General features: G+C 38.8%; 1 protein-coding gene and 1 non-coding gene across 6 annotated transcripts in view; both read left to right on the top strand.

Moving 5' to 3' along the window:
- The window catches only part of GLMN (glomulin, FKBP associated protein), a 46,727-nt gene that overhangs the window by 5,629 nt on the left and 21,897 nt on the right, over positions 1–19,201 (top strand). For 4 of the 5 annotated variants that reach the window (XM_066376803.1, XM_066376801.1, XM_066376802.1 and 1 more), the window contains 10 exons: positions 445–561; positions 2,518–2,626; positions 4,155–4,395; positions 5,692–5,794; positions 12,578–12,765; positions 14,798–14,851; positions 16,943–16,973; positions 17,079–17,168; positions 18,438–18,479; positions 18,585–18,658. In XM_066376803.1, coding sequence (XP_066232900.1) covers positions 445–561; positions 2,518–2,626; positions 4,155–4,395; positions 5,692–5,794; positions 12,578–12,765; positions 14,798–14,851; positions 16,943–16,973; positions 17,079–17,168; positions 18,438–18,479; positions 18,585–18,658 — 1,049 coding nt within the window. The remainder of the gene's footprint in view (positions 1–444; positions 562–2,517; positions 2,627–4,154; positions 4,396–5,691; positions 5,795–12,577; positions 12,766–14,797; positions 14,852–16,942; positions 16,974–17,078; positions 17,169–18,437; positions 18,480–18,584; positions 18,659–19,201) is intronic. The other variant, XM_066376805.1, reaches the window with a different exon arrangement.
- Positions 2,900–3,081, top strand: LOC136401540 (small nucleolar RNA SNORA23). Its single transcript, XR_010750570.1, has one exon. It is a non-coding gene; the product is annotated as a small nucleolar RNA SNORA23 (small nucleolar RNA).

The raw sequence follows: 19,201 nt of genomic DNA on the forward strand, positions 1-19,201 counted from the left end.
TGGCACCCTCTCCTTGTACATAAGTTACATGATTATAATATGTTTAGAGATTGTCCAAGGAACATTAAAAGGTTCGTGACCATTGGCTGGATTTCTCTATGAGTCAGGGAAGTATCAAATTCTCCATGAAAATTAAGTACTTGCTTATAGTAAGCAAATTAATTTTCTTATGGGAAATAGAGGTATTATTTAAATCTTGAGAAAAACCAATTTACCTGTTTAAAAGTAAAGTCCCATCTGCCTTTTTTCAGAGAAAGTATTAAAAATATCTTAAAATATTGCTATCTGTTAATAGCCAACCCTGGGAAGTCAATGGTGAGATTTTGTAGGACTTGCTTGCTTCAAGGATTGTATTTAGAGGAAATTCTAAGCTCCTCCAAATTAAGAAAGCTCACTGAGAATCCTATAGATGGCAGTATTTGCTTTACTTTGAAAATGTTATAGGTCATCATCAAGATTATGGGCTGGAATCTTGTCGGTCCTGTTGTTCGATGCCTTTTACAGAATAATAAGGAAGATGATAAAAGAAAATATTTTCTGATGCTTGATTTATTGATAAAGGTAAGTTAACAAAACTAGGTTTTCTGTCACAATATACATCAGTACTTTATAATTTTCTTTAATGTTTAATGCTTGTTTTGTTATTGTTGGGAAAGCTTTTAGTTCATGAAAATACAGGAGGGAACTCTGAAGAAAGGCACAACCCTATTGATTGGATGAGCAAAGTCTATTTCAGTTTCCCCAGATTTTCTAGACATAAGAATTGTATAATTTCATCTCAGATCCACTAATTTAGAATTTCTAAGAAGATACCTAAGAAGCCCTATTTTTTTTTTTTTTTTTAATTTTTCTGAAGTGGAAACGGGGAGAGACAGACAGACTCTCGCATGCGCCCGACCGGGATCCACCCGGCACGCCCACCAGGGGCGATGCTCTGCCCACCAGGGGGTGATGCTCTGCCCCTCTGGGGCTTCGCTCTGCCGCCACCAGAGCCACTCTAGCTCCTGGGGCAGAGGCCAAGGAGCATCCCCAGTGCCCGGGCCATCTTTGCTCCAATGGAGCCTTGGCTGCGGGAGGGGAAGAGAGAGACAGAGAGGAAGGAGGGGGGGGTGGAGAAGCAAATGGGCGCTTCTCCTATGTGCCCTGGCCAGGAATCGAACCCGGGTCCCCCGCATGCCAGGCCGACGCTCTACCGCTGAGCCAACCAGCCAGGGCCAGAAGCCCTATTTTTAATAAGTAGCTTATTATATCGATGTGGAATTCAAAGTTTAGAGATGTAGTTCAAGGCTACACTGATCTTTTGGCAACACTGGAACGAGAATCAAATCTCAGTTCTCTTTGCTCTGTGGTATGTTCCCTAAAAGAATATGAAAAACGTAGAATGCAAGCAATCACATTGAAAATAGGAATAGGGAGTAGATCAGTTGTGACTGACAGCTTTAAAAAGTGACTCCTGGTAAAAGGTTAGTAGAATTATAAGTCAAAAATGATGATCAAGAAAGATAAATCATGGCCTTGACCGGTTGGCTCAGCAGTAGAGCGCTGGCCCAGTGTGTGGAAGTCCCGGGTTCGATTCCTGGCCAGGGCACACAGGAGAGGCGCCCATCTGCTTCTCCACCGTTTCCCCTCTCCTTTCTCTTTGTCTCTTTCTTCCTCTCCTGCAGCCAAGGCCCCACTGGAGCAAAGTTGGCCCAGGCACTGAGAATGGCTCCATGGCCTCTGCCTCAGGCGCTAGAATGGCCTTGCCAAAACGGAGCAATGCCCCACGTGGGCAGAGTATCACCCTTTGGTGGGCATGCCGGGTGGATCCCAGTTGGGCACATGCGGGAGTCTGTCTGACTGCCTCCCTGCCTCTAACTTTGGAAAAACAAAAAAATAAAATTAAAAAATTTTTAAAAAAGAAAGATAAATCCTGAGGAAAATGACATGAAAAGAATCTATCTAGACATCAGTGCAAATAAACACATATACTTGGAAAGTGGGAACTCCATCTATACTTTAGTTATTAGCTATAAAGCCTTTTTTAAAAACAAGGCAATTTCAGGTGATAAGATACAGCCATTCAGAAGATAATTCAAAGTTTTATCTGCTCAGGAAGGGCAAAAGAGACTGCATTCATCTAAAATACCATGATAATCTGAGATAAAAAGATCCATCTGCTTTGAGCTTGGGGAGCCCAAGGCAGCCTTTGGGGAAGACAGCTAAGCCCAAAGGAAACCTCAGATCTGGCGATCAGCCTCTCCCTTCTGGTTTAACTTTCCTTCAGCCAGAAATTTAAGTTTCTAAAATGAAGTTGTTCATTAGAGACTCTTTGACTTTTGACTTATTGCTTTTTAGTTGCTTTTGATTTGACAGTCACAGATTCTGTTTTGCTACTGTAGCAAGTGTATGAGGTGTTTTACTGTTAAGCAAAAATAATTCTATTTTTCTCAGTATATGCTTTCTTTTAAAAATAATAATCATGTGGCTTTAAATACAACTTGTATTAAACAGGTTCAATTGTGAATATTTTTATAGTTATGTAATCCAAAGGAATTATTGTTGGGTTTGCTTGAACTGATTGAAGAACCCTCTGGAAAACAGATATCCCAAATTATTATTCTTTTACTTCAGCCATTACAAACAGGTAATGAGTATTTTGATATCTAAGTGTCTTTTATTTTCTGTGTAAGTGCTTGATATTACTCTAAAGTTTATGACTAAATTAGCCCTGGCCAGATAGCTTGGTTGGCTAGAACATCATCCTGAAGTGCAGAGTTTGCCGGTTCCATTCCCAGTCAGGGCACATACAGGATACAGATCGATGCTCCCCCCTCCCCAGACCAATAAATTCAAAAAGAAAATTTTAAAAATAAAAGCCATATTTCATTTTAGACTTCTGTTTCATATTTAAATGGCTGATGCAATGTGTGCACAGTTTTCATCTGTGTCTAATAGCAGTGTCTGTATGTGTTCTGCATTCAAACTTGCTATCCACACAAACGTCATAAGCCAAAGAGTAAATTGGGATCATAGTACTGGTGTAGTGTTGTCTCATGGACATAATTTCCCACTGGCCAGCCTCCAAATTCCCACACAGAACTCTGGGAATAGCAATACTATATAGCTTGGGGGAATTTCATGTAATATATCTGTAGTAACTCACTGCATTTTTTTGTAAAGAAAAAAAAAGTGTATGACTTATTATTGAGTACTATACTCTGCTTAAACCAGCAATAGAAATGCCAGTTTGAATCCTACTGCTCATAGAAAGATAACAGTACCTGACTCAGAGTGGGTACTCAGTAAATATTTATATTTTGTTGAATATCATGCTGTTTTTCATGTGCTGTGTTGTAACTTAAATATTTATGCCTAATCTTTCTATCTACAACTTAGTCTAGAATTTTCTCTATAAACATATTTAAAAGATTACCTCTGTGGTGTGTGCACTATCCAGTCTGATAACATTGTGGTAGTGGTAGTCCTATGTCTTGGTTTAGAGCAACATTGGCAGGGCATTGCTCACCCGCTTTGGGAGGCTGGTGTTGAAAACAGCAAAAGTACTACCAAAGAATGAAACATCAGGTGTGGAAAGAAAAGCCTTCATGGCTGAATGCGTAACAGTATTGGTAAGAAGGGATCTTAGCAACCAAAGCAGACAGTGTTTATCAGTGGAAATAGCCTACTTTTTAATTTTATGACCTACGTATAACTTCAGAGTCTGATAGAAGGGCCCAGAATCAGAAATTAGAGTAAATTTGTTTTAAATGTGGATACCCAGTAGCTTTATACCACTTGAAATATTCAGCCTTTTAGAAATATTGTCTCCCATTTTTATAGTGCCTTGTATTTTACAAGACACTTCCTCTTTATACTTAGAGCAACCAAAATATATGTGAAAAAGTGTTTCTGCTTTAAGTATGTAATCTCTTGTAAACATACAAGATTTCATGGCATCCATTTTAAAGTGCTATAATTGCAAGATGCTCCGTTACTTTATGCACCACTAAAAGAGGGAAAAAACCCCACTGCCAATTAAGTTATTGTATGTCATCCTGATTCCAGAGTTGTTAAAATATGAAAAAAGAGTTATCTATGTTAACTGCACTGCTTGCTTCATTTTTAGTGTGCTTGATGAAGCTACCTCAAGTAACAACTTGGTTTCTTTTTAGTGATACAGAAACTTCGTAGCAACAAGGCTTATTCAGTTGGATTAGCATTGTCTACCATTTGGGGTCAGCTGTCTCTTCTTCCTGTTCCATACTCAAAAGAACAAATACAAACAGATGACTATGGCCTTTGTCAGTGTTGCAAGGCCTTAACAGAGTTCACTAAGCCTTTTATAGGAGAAGTAGTTAATGACAATGAAAACTCACCAGAAAATGAAAAGTTAAAAGATGAATTACTGAAGTTGTAAGTATATTTTTAAGAACATTTCACAATGGACTTAAGTAATTGATAGTTCAGTTATTTTATGTTTCTTTGCTTTATTTGTTTGCAGTGGGAATATAAATCTAGTTTCAAATTTTAAATTTTCAAAAATAGAGGGTTCAGTTGCTATAGCATAGGCATTTAATGAGGCATTGATATTTTTTAAAATTGAAAAGCAGAATCCATCTGTTTAATGTACTTTATATTCTTTTATGAATTGTCTTTACTCATGATAGTAAATGAATATTAGGAGCTGGGAAAATAGATAGGTGTAGCTCAAAGAATCTGGTCTTGCTGTGGGGAACTTGTGTTTTAACCCTCCCTTTGAAAGCAGAAGCAGCACCAGACAGTTGAACATCTGACTTGATTGCAAAAACACTACTGAAGTACCCAGTACCATTCACTCCAGGTGTATTCTAGACTAATCATGCTCTATTCAATATGGCTTTCAAGCACTTGACATATGGCTAGGCCAAATTAAGATGGCTCTGAGTGTAAAATACACTTGGATTTTGAAGACTATAAAAAAAATACTAAAATACCTTGATAGTTTTTATACTGGTAACACGTTGAAGTGATAATATGTCATATATTGGGTTAATAAGATAAATTATTAATATTAATTCCTCTTTATTATCACTTTTTTAATGTGACTGCCAAAAATTTTTAAATTATATATGGGTCTTGCATTATATTTCTATTGGACAGTGCTTACCTAGATTATTGAATTACATGGACCAATAATTTTATTATTAAAATTTAGAGACTAAAATTACTGTTAGCTTTTTATTCTGTCAGGTTAGGACATAAACATGTATTTTTTACTATTTGTAAAACCCATTATTTTTTGAGAAAAAAAAGTATTTTAACTAAAGAAATAGGGAAAGCTTAGTCACAGAATAGTTTGATTTTCTAGATAAAACAAATACAGTTTTATGAAAAAATCACTACATTGTCTCGATTTTTCCTTGAGCTAACAAAAACTTCATCATGGATGAGCACTGTTCCTCTGAAAGTCATTCAGTATCCATGGGTATAGTCCAGATGTGGAACTGAATCTTACCACATTGGGACTAGCAAGGTGTTCTCATGCTCTTTCATTGCTAGTAAGAGGGATCTTATATCGCCAGTTTGACACGCCATTAAGTTATTGGTGCTTATTTATTTTTTATGTAAAATTAACTTTGATTGGTTTATAGAACATATGTTTATATTATTTATAGGTATTTTATACTTAGGAAGTCCTGTATTCATAGTTACCCATTTCTTACATCTTAGTTGTTTCAAAAGCTTGAAATGCCCTTTGCTGACAGCACAATTCCTTGAGCAATCGGAAGACATTGAAAATGATCCTTTAAGGTGTTTTGCATCTGAAATAATAGTAAGTACAGCTAATTTAATCTGTTAAAAAAATCTTCTATAATCTAAAATGTTATCCTGCTGTATTCTCATGTACTGTACCTGAGCATGTAAATGGATACATTTACTTAATAAAGTGATATGTATTTTTTTAGAACATAGATAAAAAGAAAATAAATACCACTAATTTCATTACCCAAGTGTAAATAATATTAACACTTTCCAATTTTTTTTTTGGCTTTTATAGTCATTAACAAGTAAATATTTACATAATATATAAAATTTTCAAAAATCCCCTCATATGTGACAGATGAGAGATGATTGGTGACTGATATAAATAGGAATGCACAGTTTAGAGCAGTGGTCGGCAAACCACGGCTCGTGAGCTGCATGCAGCTCTTTGGCCCCTTGAGTGTAGCTCTTCCACAAAATGCCACGTGTGGGTTAATAACAATGTACCTACCTATATAGTTTAAGTTTAAAAAATTTGGCTCTCAAAAGAAATTTCAGTAGTTGTACTATTGATATTTGGCTCTCAAAAGAAATTTCAATCGTAGTACCGTTGATATTTGGCTCTGTTGACTAATGAGTTTGCCAACCACTGGTTTAGAGGGAATGCTGATGGTCAGGATTGTAGTGAGGAGGCTGTGAGTGATGGAGGGGAAGGGGAAGGAGAGGAGGGATTTTCCCAGGAGCACATACGAGTATGGGGCCTCTTCACTGTTGCCTAGTGCTAGAGTACAGTATAATCTCCTGGGTACAGAATAAATACCAACCTATGTATATATGCATCCAATTTTGAGAGATAGTTGTGAAAGTTGGAAACAAAGGATTTTAAGCCAGGGCATGACGTAATCAAATTGTGTTTTGAAGTCATTACTTTAATGGAGGATGAACTCAACTGAGATATGATTGAAAATAGGGAAAGCAGTTTGGTGTCTTTTTGGAGTTAAGTAAGAATGGTGAGAGCCTGATTATGAAATGGTGATGGAGACAAAGAGGAGCAGGCAGATTTGAGAACTTCATAGTAGGTAAAATTAACACTATTTGGCCATTGACTCGATTTAGAAAAATAGTAAAAAGGTTGTGTCATGGATAAGGTTTTTGCTTGGGAAATTGGGCAGTTGAAGATGTCAGTAATTGAAATAGAGAAGACAGAGCAAATAGCAGGGGGATTTTGTGCTTTAAAAACTTTTTTAATGAAAATTTTAAAACATCCAGGAAAATAGAGAGAACAGTATAATGTATCCTCATGTTCCCGTCACTCAGACTTAACAATATTTGACATTTTGCTAATCTTGTTTTATCCCTGCCCTTTTTTTGCTGTAGTATTTTATAGCAAGTCCTAGATATATCATTTTATCCATAAGTCTTTAAGTATGCTTCTCTAGTTGGTAAGGAGTTTTTTAAAAACATAACCATAATGTCATTATGACACCTAGCAAGATTAAAGTAATTTCTTTATATATCTAATACCTAGAGAAAGAAGATCTTTAAGGAGTAAATTTTGATTAATAGTAGATGAGATCACCTAAAGAGGTAGATCAATTTGAGAAAAGGGCTCAGGACTGAACCCTGTATAGTACCAGCACTTAAGATGAGCCCACCAAACAGATCTAGGAAGAAGAGTTAGAGGTGGTAGAAATGTTCCAGAAACCGGGGTAGCAGAATTTAAAGAAGAAAGGATTGACACCATCAAGTGTGGCAGAGAAAGCCTATGAAGTAAAAGTTGAAAAGCACCCATTGGGTGTAGGAAGTAAGATTGCATTGGTAATCTTAGCGAGAACAGTTTGAGTGGAGTATTAGAAACAAAAATCAGCAGTTGATAAAGGAGTGCATGAAAAGTGAGAAAAAGGAGATGACTATTTATTAAAAGTATAACCTATTCTTTAAAAGAATTTGGAAGAATAAAGATGTAGCAGCTAGAAGACATGGGCTTAGGAAGGTAATGCAGGAGATAGGGAGGATTGAACACGTATATAGGCTGTGGAGGTGGAAACAATTAGAGGGAAAAAGAGAAGTGTACTGGGATAATAAATAACATGGCTTGAGAAGCTGACAGCTGGGCCCAGGATCAAGGATACCTGGAGAGGGAGGTAAGAATGGCTATGCATGTAGAGAAATTTGTAGCAGGAATGTAACATTAGAATTGAGGGGAACCAGATCCACTGGCTTCAGGTTTCTAGGTAAAGATTTAAGAATGAGGAGGTAGAAATGGGGATTCAATAAGGGGCTTCAGAAAACTGGTAAACATTTGGATACGGTGGGGAAAGGAGAGAGATGTTGGGAGACCGTGAGAGCATTAGTTAGTGGAACTGAGCACTTGACAGTGTTTGTAGACCACAGCTGCAGTAATAAGAATCTGTATTGTTGTGTGACTTTCTACAGTCAGCTGCCTGGGTGTGGAAGTAGAGCAGGTAGAGTACAACTATTTTTCCAAGGCAGGCATTTTATTGGGTAGATGCAGCTAAAGGAAATGCAGGGTGCAGATAGTTCGCAGTACCAATAGTGCATCAGCTGGATAGGGAAAGAAGGGGAATTAGGAGAGGGCAGATGGGTAGATTATAATGAAGGGATTACAGGACTGGAGAAGTCAGAGAGGAAAGCAGGTTGGTAGGAGAGGGGAATAAGAGGTTGTGGTCAGAAAGTGAAATGCTGGAGTTTAGGTATCTAATATGCAATAATAGCTCCAAATGTTGACAGAGATCCAGGGTGGAATGAGTTGCCAAAATGGATTAGAAGTTAAGGTCACTAGAATTTAGAAATCAAGAACCATGAAGCCGGCCTGTTAGAATTGTTTGCATGAACATTTAACTTTCCTAGAATCACAGCAGGAATTAGAGAAGAAGATTGTAAGGAGATAACCAAGTCTTCAGTGAACATTGAGGCATGACTGGGAGTCAGCATATGACAGAGATAAGGACAATAAAGGGCAGTATGGTATCTGTCACAAAGGAAGAATGTGCTTTTCCTTGAGAGTGCTGGAAAAACCAGAACAATACTAAGCTTCTACTCATACCACCCTTTCCCACAGCTGCCTTCCTGGCTGTGCAATGTAGGAGGTATGAGAGGATGAGCAGTTCCCACTAGAAGTCAGTCAGGTTTGATTAAGTCAGAGGTAGAGCAAGCATCCTGAGCAGAGGTTGAGGGTGTAAGGGGAGAGTTTCTAAGATCACAGTGGAAGGAAGGAGCATTATGAGTAGAAAGAGCCAGCAGGGATGAGGCACAAAGCAATTAAAAAACAGACACGAGGCCCTGGCCAGGTGGTTCAGTGAATAAAGCATCATCCTGGTGTGCCAAGGTTGCATGCAGGTTTGATCCTGGATCAGGGCACATATAAGAAGCAACCAGTGAGGACACAGCTACAATGGAACAACTAAGTGGAATGAGTTGATGCTTCTCTCTTGCCCTTTGCCCCACCTCCATTGCCTTTCTCTCTCTCCTCCTCTTTTAATTTCCCCCTTCTCTATTCTCTCTCTCAAATCAGTGGAAAAATTAAAAAAAATAGAGGTGATATCAGGTTAAGAGATAAAGTGAAGTGGTGCCTTCTGTGCTCAGCTAAGTGCATGCTTAAGAGTGCTGGCCCCAGCCATTGCTCTTTTGGCACAAGTTATTTTGATTAGAGAACTGCTTGACTGTCCCAAGGGCTGCAGCATAGGAACATTTCTGAAATGGCAGAGGCTACCATGAAAAATTGTAAAGTGGCTGGTATGTCCTGGGTCTAAGCAAAAGTGCTCAGATAGATAGTGAAGGCCCTAATTTGGACACAGGTGGACCCCAGATCTCCAGAGCAGCATGGTAGACTCTGGTTACATATGATGATTTTTAAACAGGCTAACCTTATTCTGGAAAAAAAAAACATAGCATTGGTTGAATGAAGAAATGGAGTTTCATGATTAAGAGGACATTTGGAATCTGAGCCCAGGAAACATATTGTGTTCCAGCTATAACAAGAATGCGTGGCTTTGAAGATCAGTGCAGCAGTATATAGATTTAGCATCTGGTAGCTGAATAGCAGCAGTCTCTTGTGACTGAGGGTGATTTTCCATGCTTCCTTTTTGTGTTCCAAAATGACTTACAGAGCAGGACTTTGGGAATTAGAGGATTTTAACTCCCGCAAGGCTGGAAAGTTCTATTGGCTTTATAATTCTCAGCTCTGTCTGGCTCAGAGCCCAATACTCAGACATTTATTGAATAAATAATGTGAATATGTGGAAAATATTCATTCTGATTTAGCTATTTGGTCATTTCCTTTTATTTTTTACTTTTTTATTGAATTTATTGGGGTGACATTGGTTAATAAAATTATATAGGTTTCAGGTGCGCAATTGTATAATACATCATCTATATATTGTATTGTGTGCTTACTATGTCACCCCCTTTTGACTTGGATGTAGTAGTTGTGACCTTAACTTTCTTTTTTTTTTTTTTTATTTGTTTGTATTGGAGTTTTTTTGTGGAGTTTCTTAGTAAGTATTTGACATCGGTATTATGTCATTTTCTAGATAAGGAAACTGAGAGGGGTTAGGTAAGTCACCCAGTGTCTCACAGCTAGTAAGTCATAGAGTCAAAACTCAAATCAGTTCCATTGGATTCTGAAGGTGAGGTGCTTTCTAGTATACCAAAAGTAGAAATCATATAAGAGACATCGAAATGACCTTAATACTTTCTGAGTCTCTTTTTCTTTCTTTCATGCTTAATAATAAAAAAAAAGGTAAGACTGTAGTTATCTCCATTCATGTAGGAATGCTTCTCTTTCTTTCTCGTGATACAAGAACCCATAGAACCTGAGGTATGAGCAGTGTTTCATCAGCTGTTGCTGCTGCTGACCAGTATTCCTTCTGCCTACTCTGTCTGAGCAGGCAGTGGTCAGTGGAGTCATTCCTGGAGTATTCTGCATCTGAGCCATTAACTGTCATTTCATGATGTTTGTATATTTCACATTTTTAGATTGCTCTCAAAAATCTCTGAAGCACTTTTTTAAAAATTATAATAAAGTATATATATATATATATAAAACATAAAATTTGCTGGTTTAACTATTTTAAAATATATAGTTCAGTGGCATTAAGTACATTCACATTGCTGTGCAACCATCACCACCATCCATCTCGAGAACTTTTTTGCCTTCCCACTCAGGTCCTTCAGGTTGTTGGCAGAATTTCTTTCTTTCTTTTTTTTTTTTAAAGATAAGAGGAGGGAGATAGACTCCCGCATGCACCCCAACCAGGATCTACCTGGCAACCCTATCTGGGGCAAATGCTTGAGTACCAAGCTATTTTTAGCTCCTGAGGCCAACACTTGGACCAGCCGAGCTATCCTCAACTCCTAGGGCCATGCTTGAACCAGTTGAGCTACTGACCGCAGGAGGGGAAGAAAAAGAGAATGGAGAGTGAGAGGGGGAGAGAAACAGTTGGTCACTTCTCCTGTGTGTCCTGACCTGGAATTGAACCTGGGACATCCATACACTGGGCTACACTCTACCCACTGAACCACTGACCAGGGCCAAAGTTTGTTTTCTTGAAGCTGTAGGATTGAGGTCCCCATTTTCTTTTTAAAGATTTTTTTGCCCTGGCCGGTTGGCTTAGTGGTAGAGCGTTGGCCTGGCGTGCAGAAGTCCCGGGTTCGATTCCCAGCCAGGGCACACAGGAGAAGTGCCCATCTGCTTCTCCACCCCTCCCCCTCTCCTTCCTCTCTGTCTCTCTCTTCCCCTCCCGCAGCCGAGGCTCCATTGGAGCAAGGATGGCCCGAGCGCTGGGGATGGCTCCTTGGCCTCTGCCCCAGGCGCTAGAGTGGCTCTGGTTGCAACAGAGCGACGCCCCGGAGGGGCAGAGCATCACCCCCTGGTGGGCGTGCTGGGTGGATCCCGGTCAGGCGCATGCGGGAGTCTGTCTGACTGTCTCTCCCCGTTTCCAGCTTCAGAAAAATACAAAAAAAAAAAAAAAAAAAGATTTTTTTTTTTTTCATTTTCTTTTTTTTTTTAGAGAGAGAAAGGCAGCAGGGAGGAAGCGGGAATTATCAACTCATAGTAGTTGCTTCTCGTATATGCCTTGATCAGGCAAGCCCAGGGTTTTGTACCAGCGACCTCAGCATTCTAGGTTGACACTATTCACTGCACCACCACAGGTCAGGCTGAGGTCCCCATTTTATTGCTAGCTGTTGGCCAGGGACCACTTTTAGCTCCTAGAGGTTCCCTGTAGTTCCTCGCCTCACATCTTTCTCCATAGGCCTTATCATAACATAGCAGCTTAATTCTTTTTTTTTTTTAATTTTTTTATTTATTCATTTTAGAGAGGTGAGAGAGAGAGAGAAGTGGGGGAGGAGCAGAAAGCCTCAACTCCCATATGTGCCTTGACCAGGCAAGCCCAGGGTTTTAAACCGGAGACCTCAGCATTTCAGGTCGTTGCTTTAGCCACCACAGGTCAGGCGCAGCTTAATTCTTTAAAGCCAGCAGCGGTGGGTTTCTGACTCTCAAGGACTGCCTGGCCCCTCTTTATAAAACATTCCATCTGATTAAGGCAGGCCCACCAAGAATAGTCAGTCTCCCTCTTCAATAACAAAATCAGCTGACTTGGGATCTTAATTACATCTGCAAAAATGTCTTCACTATTGTCATATAACATAGTCTAATCATGCAATCATGCAGAGACATCTTGCCTTTTTTTTTCTTTTTTTGTTTTTGGCTAAAAGCAACTCCCATAGGTCCCACCCACACTCAAGGGGAGGGGATTATATAGGATGTGAATATAGGGAGACACACTAGATTCTGTCTGCTATAGCTTCCTTTTTTTTATTCATTTCACAGGGTTTTTTAACAGCAATTGGATACCCTTTCCCCAAATTGATGTTTAATCATGGAAGGAAAAAGAGAACTTGGGATTATCTTGAATTTGAGGAAGAAGAAGACAGACAGACAGCAGACTCTATGGCTTCTTTGGCATACCTAGTATTTGTACAGGGCATCAGCATTGATCAGCTGCCAATGGTCTTAAGGTAGGCGATGGTGTTTGGGTCATTTATGTATTCTATAGGGAAAATCGCCAAACTTGTTTATCTAATGTTTAATATATGTTTATTAGTGTACTGATAAGTTTTAAATGAAGTATAAAGAAAAGCTCTCTTTAAGTAATACTGCTTATATTCTGTTAAAGCTAGTAGTCAAGTAGTGAAAAGGGGGTGAGGTGATGGTGAAGTAGACATAAGGGAATGATAGGGACAAGAGTAAGAAAGTATTAAATTGGGCTTGGTTTTAAAGCTGTTGGGACCACCCTGGACGATAAGGGAGGTAACTGGCTAATTACCCCCGGGGTAGTCTAAATCATCATGATCTTTTCACTGGACTACTGATGTGATCCTGAGTAGGCATTTATTAGTCCCTTAACGAAAACCCTTCGGTGGCTTCTTACTTACTGCTCTAAGAGTAAAGTCTAAATGCCTTTACATGAGACAAGGTAATGCATGGTCTCCTGCTTGACTGTCCTGATTCACCCCTTACCACCCTTTTTTCTCTTTACTATGCTCCAGTGACAGACTTTCTTTTGGTTTCTTGTTCCCGTGTGCCATGAACCTCCCTGCTCTAGAGTGCCTTTGTATGTGCTTAGAACCATCTCTATCTTAAATGTCACTTTCTGAGAAAAGCCTTCTTTCATCACCCTATTCAGGTTGAATCTTCCTATTATAATTAGCTTGACCATGTCCTTCTTTTCCCATAATTTATCAAAATTATTTCTAAAATAAATACATAATTTGATAATATATCTTTTGGGCATTAAGACCCATAATAAGGATTATTTATATGTCTTGCAGGCCTTGGATATATTCCTTTGTGTACATTTGTATATGTATATATGAATATACCTGGGATATATTGGTATGTAAGTGTTACAATAATGGCTACCATGTATTAAACATTATCCTAACAGCTTTATATGATTACCTAATCCATATAATAACCCTATGAAATAGAGCTTTATCTCATTTGATAGATGAAAATAATAGGCTTAAACAAGATAAGATACCACTGAAGACCATACAACTAATTAGTGGGTGTAATGCTGGTGGCCGAGGCCAGGCAGGTTCACACTGGATTCGGGCAATCAGAGGAATTGTAGAGTTGGAAAGCGTAGGGTCATTGCCATTAGATTCTCGTAAGAGTGGAGAAGCAACAGGCAGGGAAAAACCGCTTCTCACGGTGGCAGGCGAGCAGTTCACCAAACAGCCTCTTGCAGTGGTGGGCAGGCAATCTGCCCTGAGGGTAAGTACCCATAGCTTTATGTAAGCTATGGCATGTAACTCTGCCATGTGCTCATGCACTAATCATGCAAAGTGCAAGTGAGTAAGCCTAACATAGCTGTTTTTCCTACAGTGGGATAGGTTGAATTCAAACAGTTCTATCTGACCCTAGAGCCTATACTCTTAAACACACTCTACCACCAAAATGACTTAAATATGTGTATTAGTTTGCTAGAGTTAACCATAACAAAGTACCACACACTGGATAACTTAAAATAACAGAAATGTATTATTTCACAGTTCTGGAGACTAGAAGTTCTAGGTCAAGAACAGGATTGGTTCCTTCTGAAGGCTGTGAGGGAGAATCTGTTCCATGCCTCCTGGCTAGCTTTTGATGGTTGCTGGCAGTCCTTGATGTCCCTTGGCTTGTAGACGCATCACTCCTTTCTCTGCCTTCGTGTTCATACAGTACTCCCCCCATATGCATGTCTGTCTACATTTCCCTTTTTATAAGGACAGTCATATTGGATTACGACTCACATTAATGATCTCACTTTAACTTGATTAATTCCAGTGTGAGAGGTTCCTGCTCTGCTCCTGCCCATTCCTACCCCAATTAAAAACAAAAAACAAAAAGCAAGACCTTATCTCTGAATAAGGGCATATACTGAGGTAGAAGCAGTGGAGATTAGGATTCCAACATATCTTTTTGAAGGGAACATAATTCAACCATAACATTATGCATGTAAAATTTCTATAAGTACCTATGTGTGTGTATTTTTTTCTATTTTAGCCCATCATACCTTTTGCAATTTAATATGGGGCATACTGAAGTCTTTTTGCAAAGGTAAGATCATATACATGACATCTCAAAATTAAGTAGTAGTACTAAAATAATCCTTGTCACAATCAGGGAAGACTACCTTCTGTTTAGCAGGCCTTAATTAATTAATTGGTTACTTAGAGTGAAGCAAATATGTACAGCTAGAGACAGAAATGAATCAGAAAGGTTTTACATCAAAATCTCTTTTATTTTATTTTATTTTATTTTTGTATTTTTCTGAAGCTAGAAACGGGGAGAGACAATCAGACAGACTCCCGCATGCGCCCGACCGGGATCCACCTGGCACGCCCACCAGGGGGCAACGCTCTGCCCACCAGGGGGCGATGCTCTGCCTCGACCAGAGCCACTTCAGCGCCTGGGGCAGAGGCCAAGGAGCCATCCCCAGCGCCCGGGCCATCTTTGCTCCAGTGGAGCCTCGGCTGTGGGAGGGGAAGAGAGAGACAGAGAGGAAGGAGAGGGGGAGGGATGGAGAAGCAGATGGGCGCCCCTCCTGTGTGCCCTGGCCTGGAATCGAACCCGGGACTTCTGCACGCCAGGCCGACACTCTTACCACTGAGCCAACCGGCCAGGGCCAAAATCCCTTTTATTTTAAACTCAAGATAGTATAAAAATATTCTCTAGGATTTCCAATCTTCTGCTTCTGAGGTTTCTTTTTTTCAAAAGTTGGTAAATTAAAACAGCTCTATTCCACTATAGCCTCCTCCATCAACTAAAGCAATTAATCTATGTACTTGCTTCACGGATTCAATCTGAATGGCATTAAAAGGAATGAGGTGTCTTGAGTCCACCTGTTAAAACATTATTGACAGTGATATCACTTAACAACTTTTTTCATTTGAGACACTAAGAAGCAAGACTTTCTCTTTTAAAAAATTACAAATTAACAGGTATTTAAGAATTTTTCAAAACTATGCTTTGTTTCCTTTTCTACAGCATGTTTAAGTTACCTCTTGAGATCAATCAGGGCCTTTCATTACTCTCCTCTAGGAACACTAGTGACAGTTTATCAATCCTGTCTCTTCCCAGGTGAAGGAACTTTTGTAACGTGGCAAATGTCCAAAGCCTCGGCCTGCAAGGCAGGAGTTTCCAAGGGTCTCCTGGCACAAGTAGTTATTAACTAAATTTACTGTACTATGTATGTCTTACTGATTTTGCATTCGTTTTACTTAGTTTCTGTTACATTCATACAATGAGAATATGTATTGATGTGAATCTTAAGTCCTATATTTTAAGGTTTCCAAACTGTTTAGTCATTGAGTCAAAAATATAACCCTTCCAACTCCTCGCATGGTTAGAATAAGAACCTAGAGCCTCGTCGGCCTAGTGTGCGGAGGACCCAGGTTCGATTCCCGGCCAGGGCACACAGGAGAAGCGCCCATTTGCTTCTCCACCCCTCCGCCGCGCTTTCCCTCTCTGTCTCTCTCTTCCCCTCCCGCAGCCAAGGCTCCATTGGAGCAAAGATGGCCCGGGCGCTGGGGATGGCTCTGTGGCCTCTGCTCCAGGCGCTAGAGTGGCTCTGGTCGCAACATGGCGACACCCAGGATGGGCAGAGCATCGCCCCTGGTGGGCGTGCCGGGTGGATCCCGGTCGGGCGCATGCGGGAGTCTGTCTGGCTGTCTCTCCCTGTTTCTAGCTTCAGAAAAATGAAAAAAAAAAAAAAAAAAGAACCTAGAGCCTGAGATAATATTCCTTTTTGCCATATTCTTTTAAACCTTTTTAAAAAATATCACAAATGAAAAGCATTTATTTTATTTGTATAAAAAGTTAAAAGATTTTAGAGATTAATCAACTGGAATACAAAGTACTATACCAAGTATTATTGATTTCTTAGCCCTTGCTATTTGAAGATCTGTAGGTTTGATATCTGAAAACAAGGCCTGAGTGGGCTGAGTTTGGTCATATTTGGATGTAAGTAGCCAAATCAAAAGCTCAAAGATGGATTACCAATTTTGACTAAGTTCTTTAACAGAATTTCTCCCTAATGATACATATTAAAGACTTTAAATTTCAATATTTGGTTTATTTTTTTCTAAAATGAATCATTTCAAAAAATTTAGAAAATTCATGTCAGTAAATTTTAATATTCTCTTCCAGAACAGAAGAATCTGTTTTTTCCAAAGGACTGGTAAGATTTGTTTGCACCCATCAAAATTTAATGATACAGTCATGTCAGCAAATATAGCTGTTGCCTTTACCATGTATGTATTTCTGCATTTATTTTCATTTGTAGGATCTGTTGGAGAATGGTTTGTTGAGACTGGAAGACAACAGTCTACTTCACCAGTATTTAGAAATCAAGAGTTTTCTTACTGTACCTCAGGTAAGTGAAATATGGATTTTAGTCTTAAAATAGCCCCTTTCCTATTCTGAATTTAAGTAAAAGTCTTTTCACACCTCTCTCCCACTTTCCTCTCCATATCCTTAGAAAACTTGAGTGCCATTGCTGTCCAGCAGAACTTTTGTGATGGTGAAAGTGTTCTGTTTTCTGTGTGTTACAGTGTTGAAGCCACTAGCCACATTGAACAGTTGAAATGTGGCTAGTGTGACTAAGGACCTGAATTTTTAATGTAATTTAAAATTAGATTAGTTATATGTGGCTAGTGGTTACCATAGTTGACAGCATTCGCATCTAGTGGAAAAACTAATTTTCTTCTTTAACACTGTTTCTCTAGGGACCTTGGAAAATGAAGCTTCTTTATTCTTATTATAATTCAGGTCCTCAGGACTTCATCAAGGCATGCGTTGACTCCTTACTAGAAAGACATTTTGTTTTTCCCTTTAATGATAATTTTGCCTAGTACTGTTTATCATAGCCAAATAGGTCCTTAGATGTTGATTTAAACTTGTTCTTCCACTATTTAAATAGGAAAACATGGCTTTTATTAGTACATTAAGCCTAACAATTTTTAATGGTAGATTATACTTCTGCATGTTTGATATATTTTGGCTGCTCTAGACATAATTGAAAATTAGCATTCATTGCTTATTTACAATTTTGCAACACCCCATTCAATATCACTTACAAAATGGATTATACTTTGTTTCCTATAGACACAATAGTAGAATGAAAGAATAGCCTGACCAGGCGGTGGCGCAGTGGATAGAGTGTTGGACTGAGATGCAGAGGACCCAGGTTTGAAACCCTGAGGTCACCGGCTTGAGCATGGGCTCATCCGGCTTGAGCACACCCTCACCAGCTTGAGTGAGGGGTTGCCAGCTTGAGTGTGGGATCATAGACATGACCCCATGGTCACTGGCTTGAGCAAGGGGTCACTTGCTCTGCTGTAGCCCCCTCCCTCAAAGCACATATGAGAAAGTAATCACTGAACAACTAAGGAGCTGCAGCGAAGAAGTGATGCTTCTCATCTCTTTCCCTGTCTGTCTGTCCCTATCTGTCCCTCTCTCTGACTCTTTCTCTGTCTCTGTCAAAAAAAAATAGAATGAAAGGATTAGGGGAAAATTTACTTCATTTTTAAATTGCCTCCCCTCACTTCTCTGAATTTTTAGTATTTGCTATTGATGATATAGTTGTTTCTTTGCAGTCAATATAAGCTATTCACATCTGAATTAATTTTTTTTTTATTTCCAGGGCTTAGTCAAAGTAATGACGCTTTGCCCTGTTGAGACATTGGTATGTAAATGCTTTGGGACTAAATAATGAGTTACAGTGAGAAATTTTAATAAACAATTTATCCTTTATTCAATTTATGTAACAATATTATTTCTTCCATTTTAGAGGAAAAAAGCTTTAGCTGTGCTTCAGCTGTATATTAACAAGTTGAATTCTCAAGGCAAATATACATTATTTAGGTATGTATCAAGAATAGTTAATTGTGAAGTGTGTGCTTAATTAAAAACCAAATTAATGCCATAAAATTATTCTAGGTTATAGTATTTTAGTATATTTTAAATGTAATTCAACTCTATTTGGAAGCCATATTATAATAAATTCTTATCTGTGATGGATAGAGAACAATGAAATATTATGGATACATATATATTACATAAATAATAGTATATATTTTATTCAGTTAATTAAAATACTCTGAAACTAAAAATGACAAAAGATTAAACAGCTTGATAAAGCTCCTATTAGAATTTTTCATATGTCAACAATTTCTATTCACGGTTGAAATTAAAGGCTCTGAAGTCATTGACAGGCTATTTACTTTAATAGAGCTTATTAATAGTGCTCTTTGGGGGGAAAAGTAATTCTCTGAGTAAAAACCAACTTTCTATAAAAGGTCAAATAGTAAATATAGGCTTCATGGCCAACATTCGTTGCAGCTGCTCAATTTTGTCTTTGTAGTGAGGTTAGGTATGTTCCAGTAAAATAGACAGCAGGCTGGATTT

This window comes from Saccopteryx leptura, chromosome 3 (genome assembly GCF_036850995.1).
Source record: "Saccopteryx leptura isolate mSacLep1 chromosome 3, mSacLep1_pri_phased_curated, whole genome shotgun sequence".
Classification (NCBI taxonomy): Eukaryota; Metazoa; Chordata; class Mammalia; order Chiroptera; family Emballonuridae; genus Saccopteryx; species Saccopteryx leptura.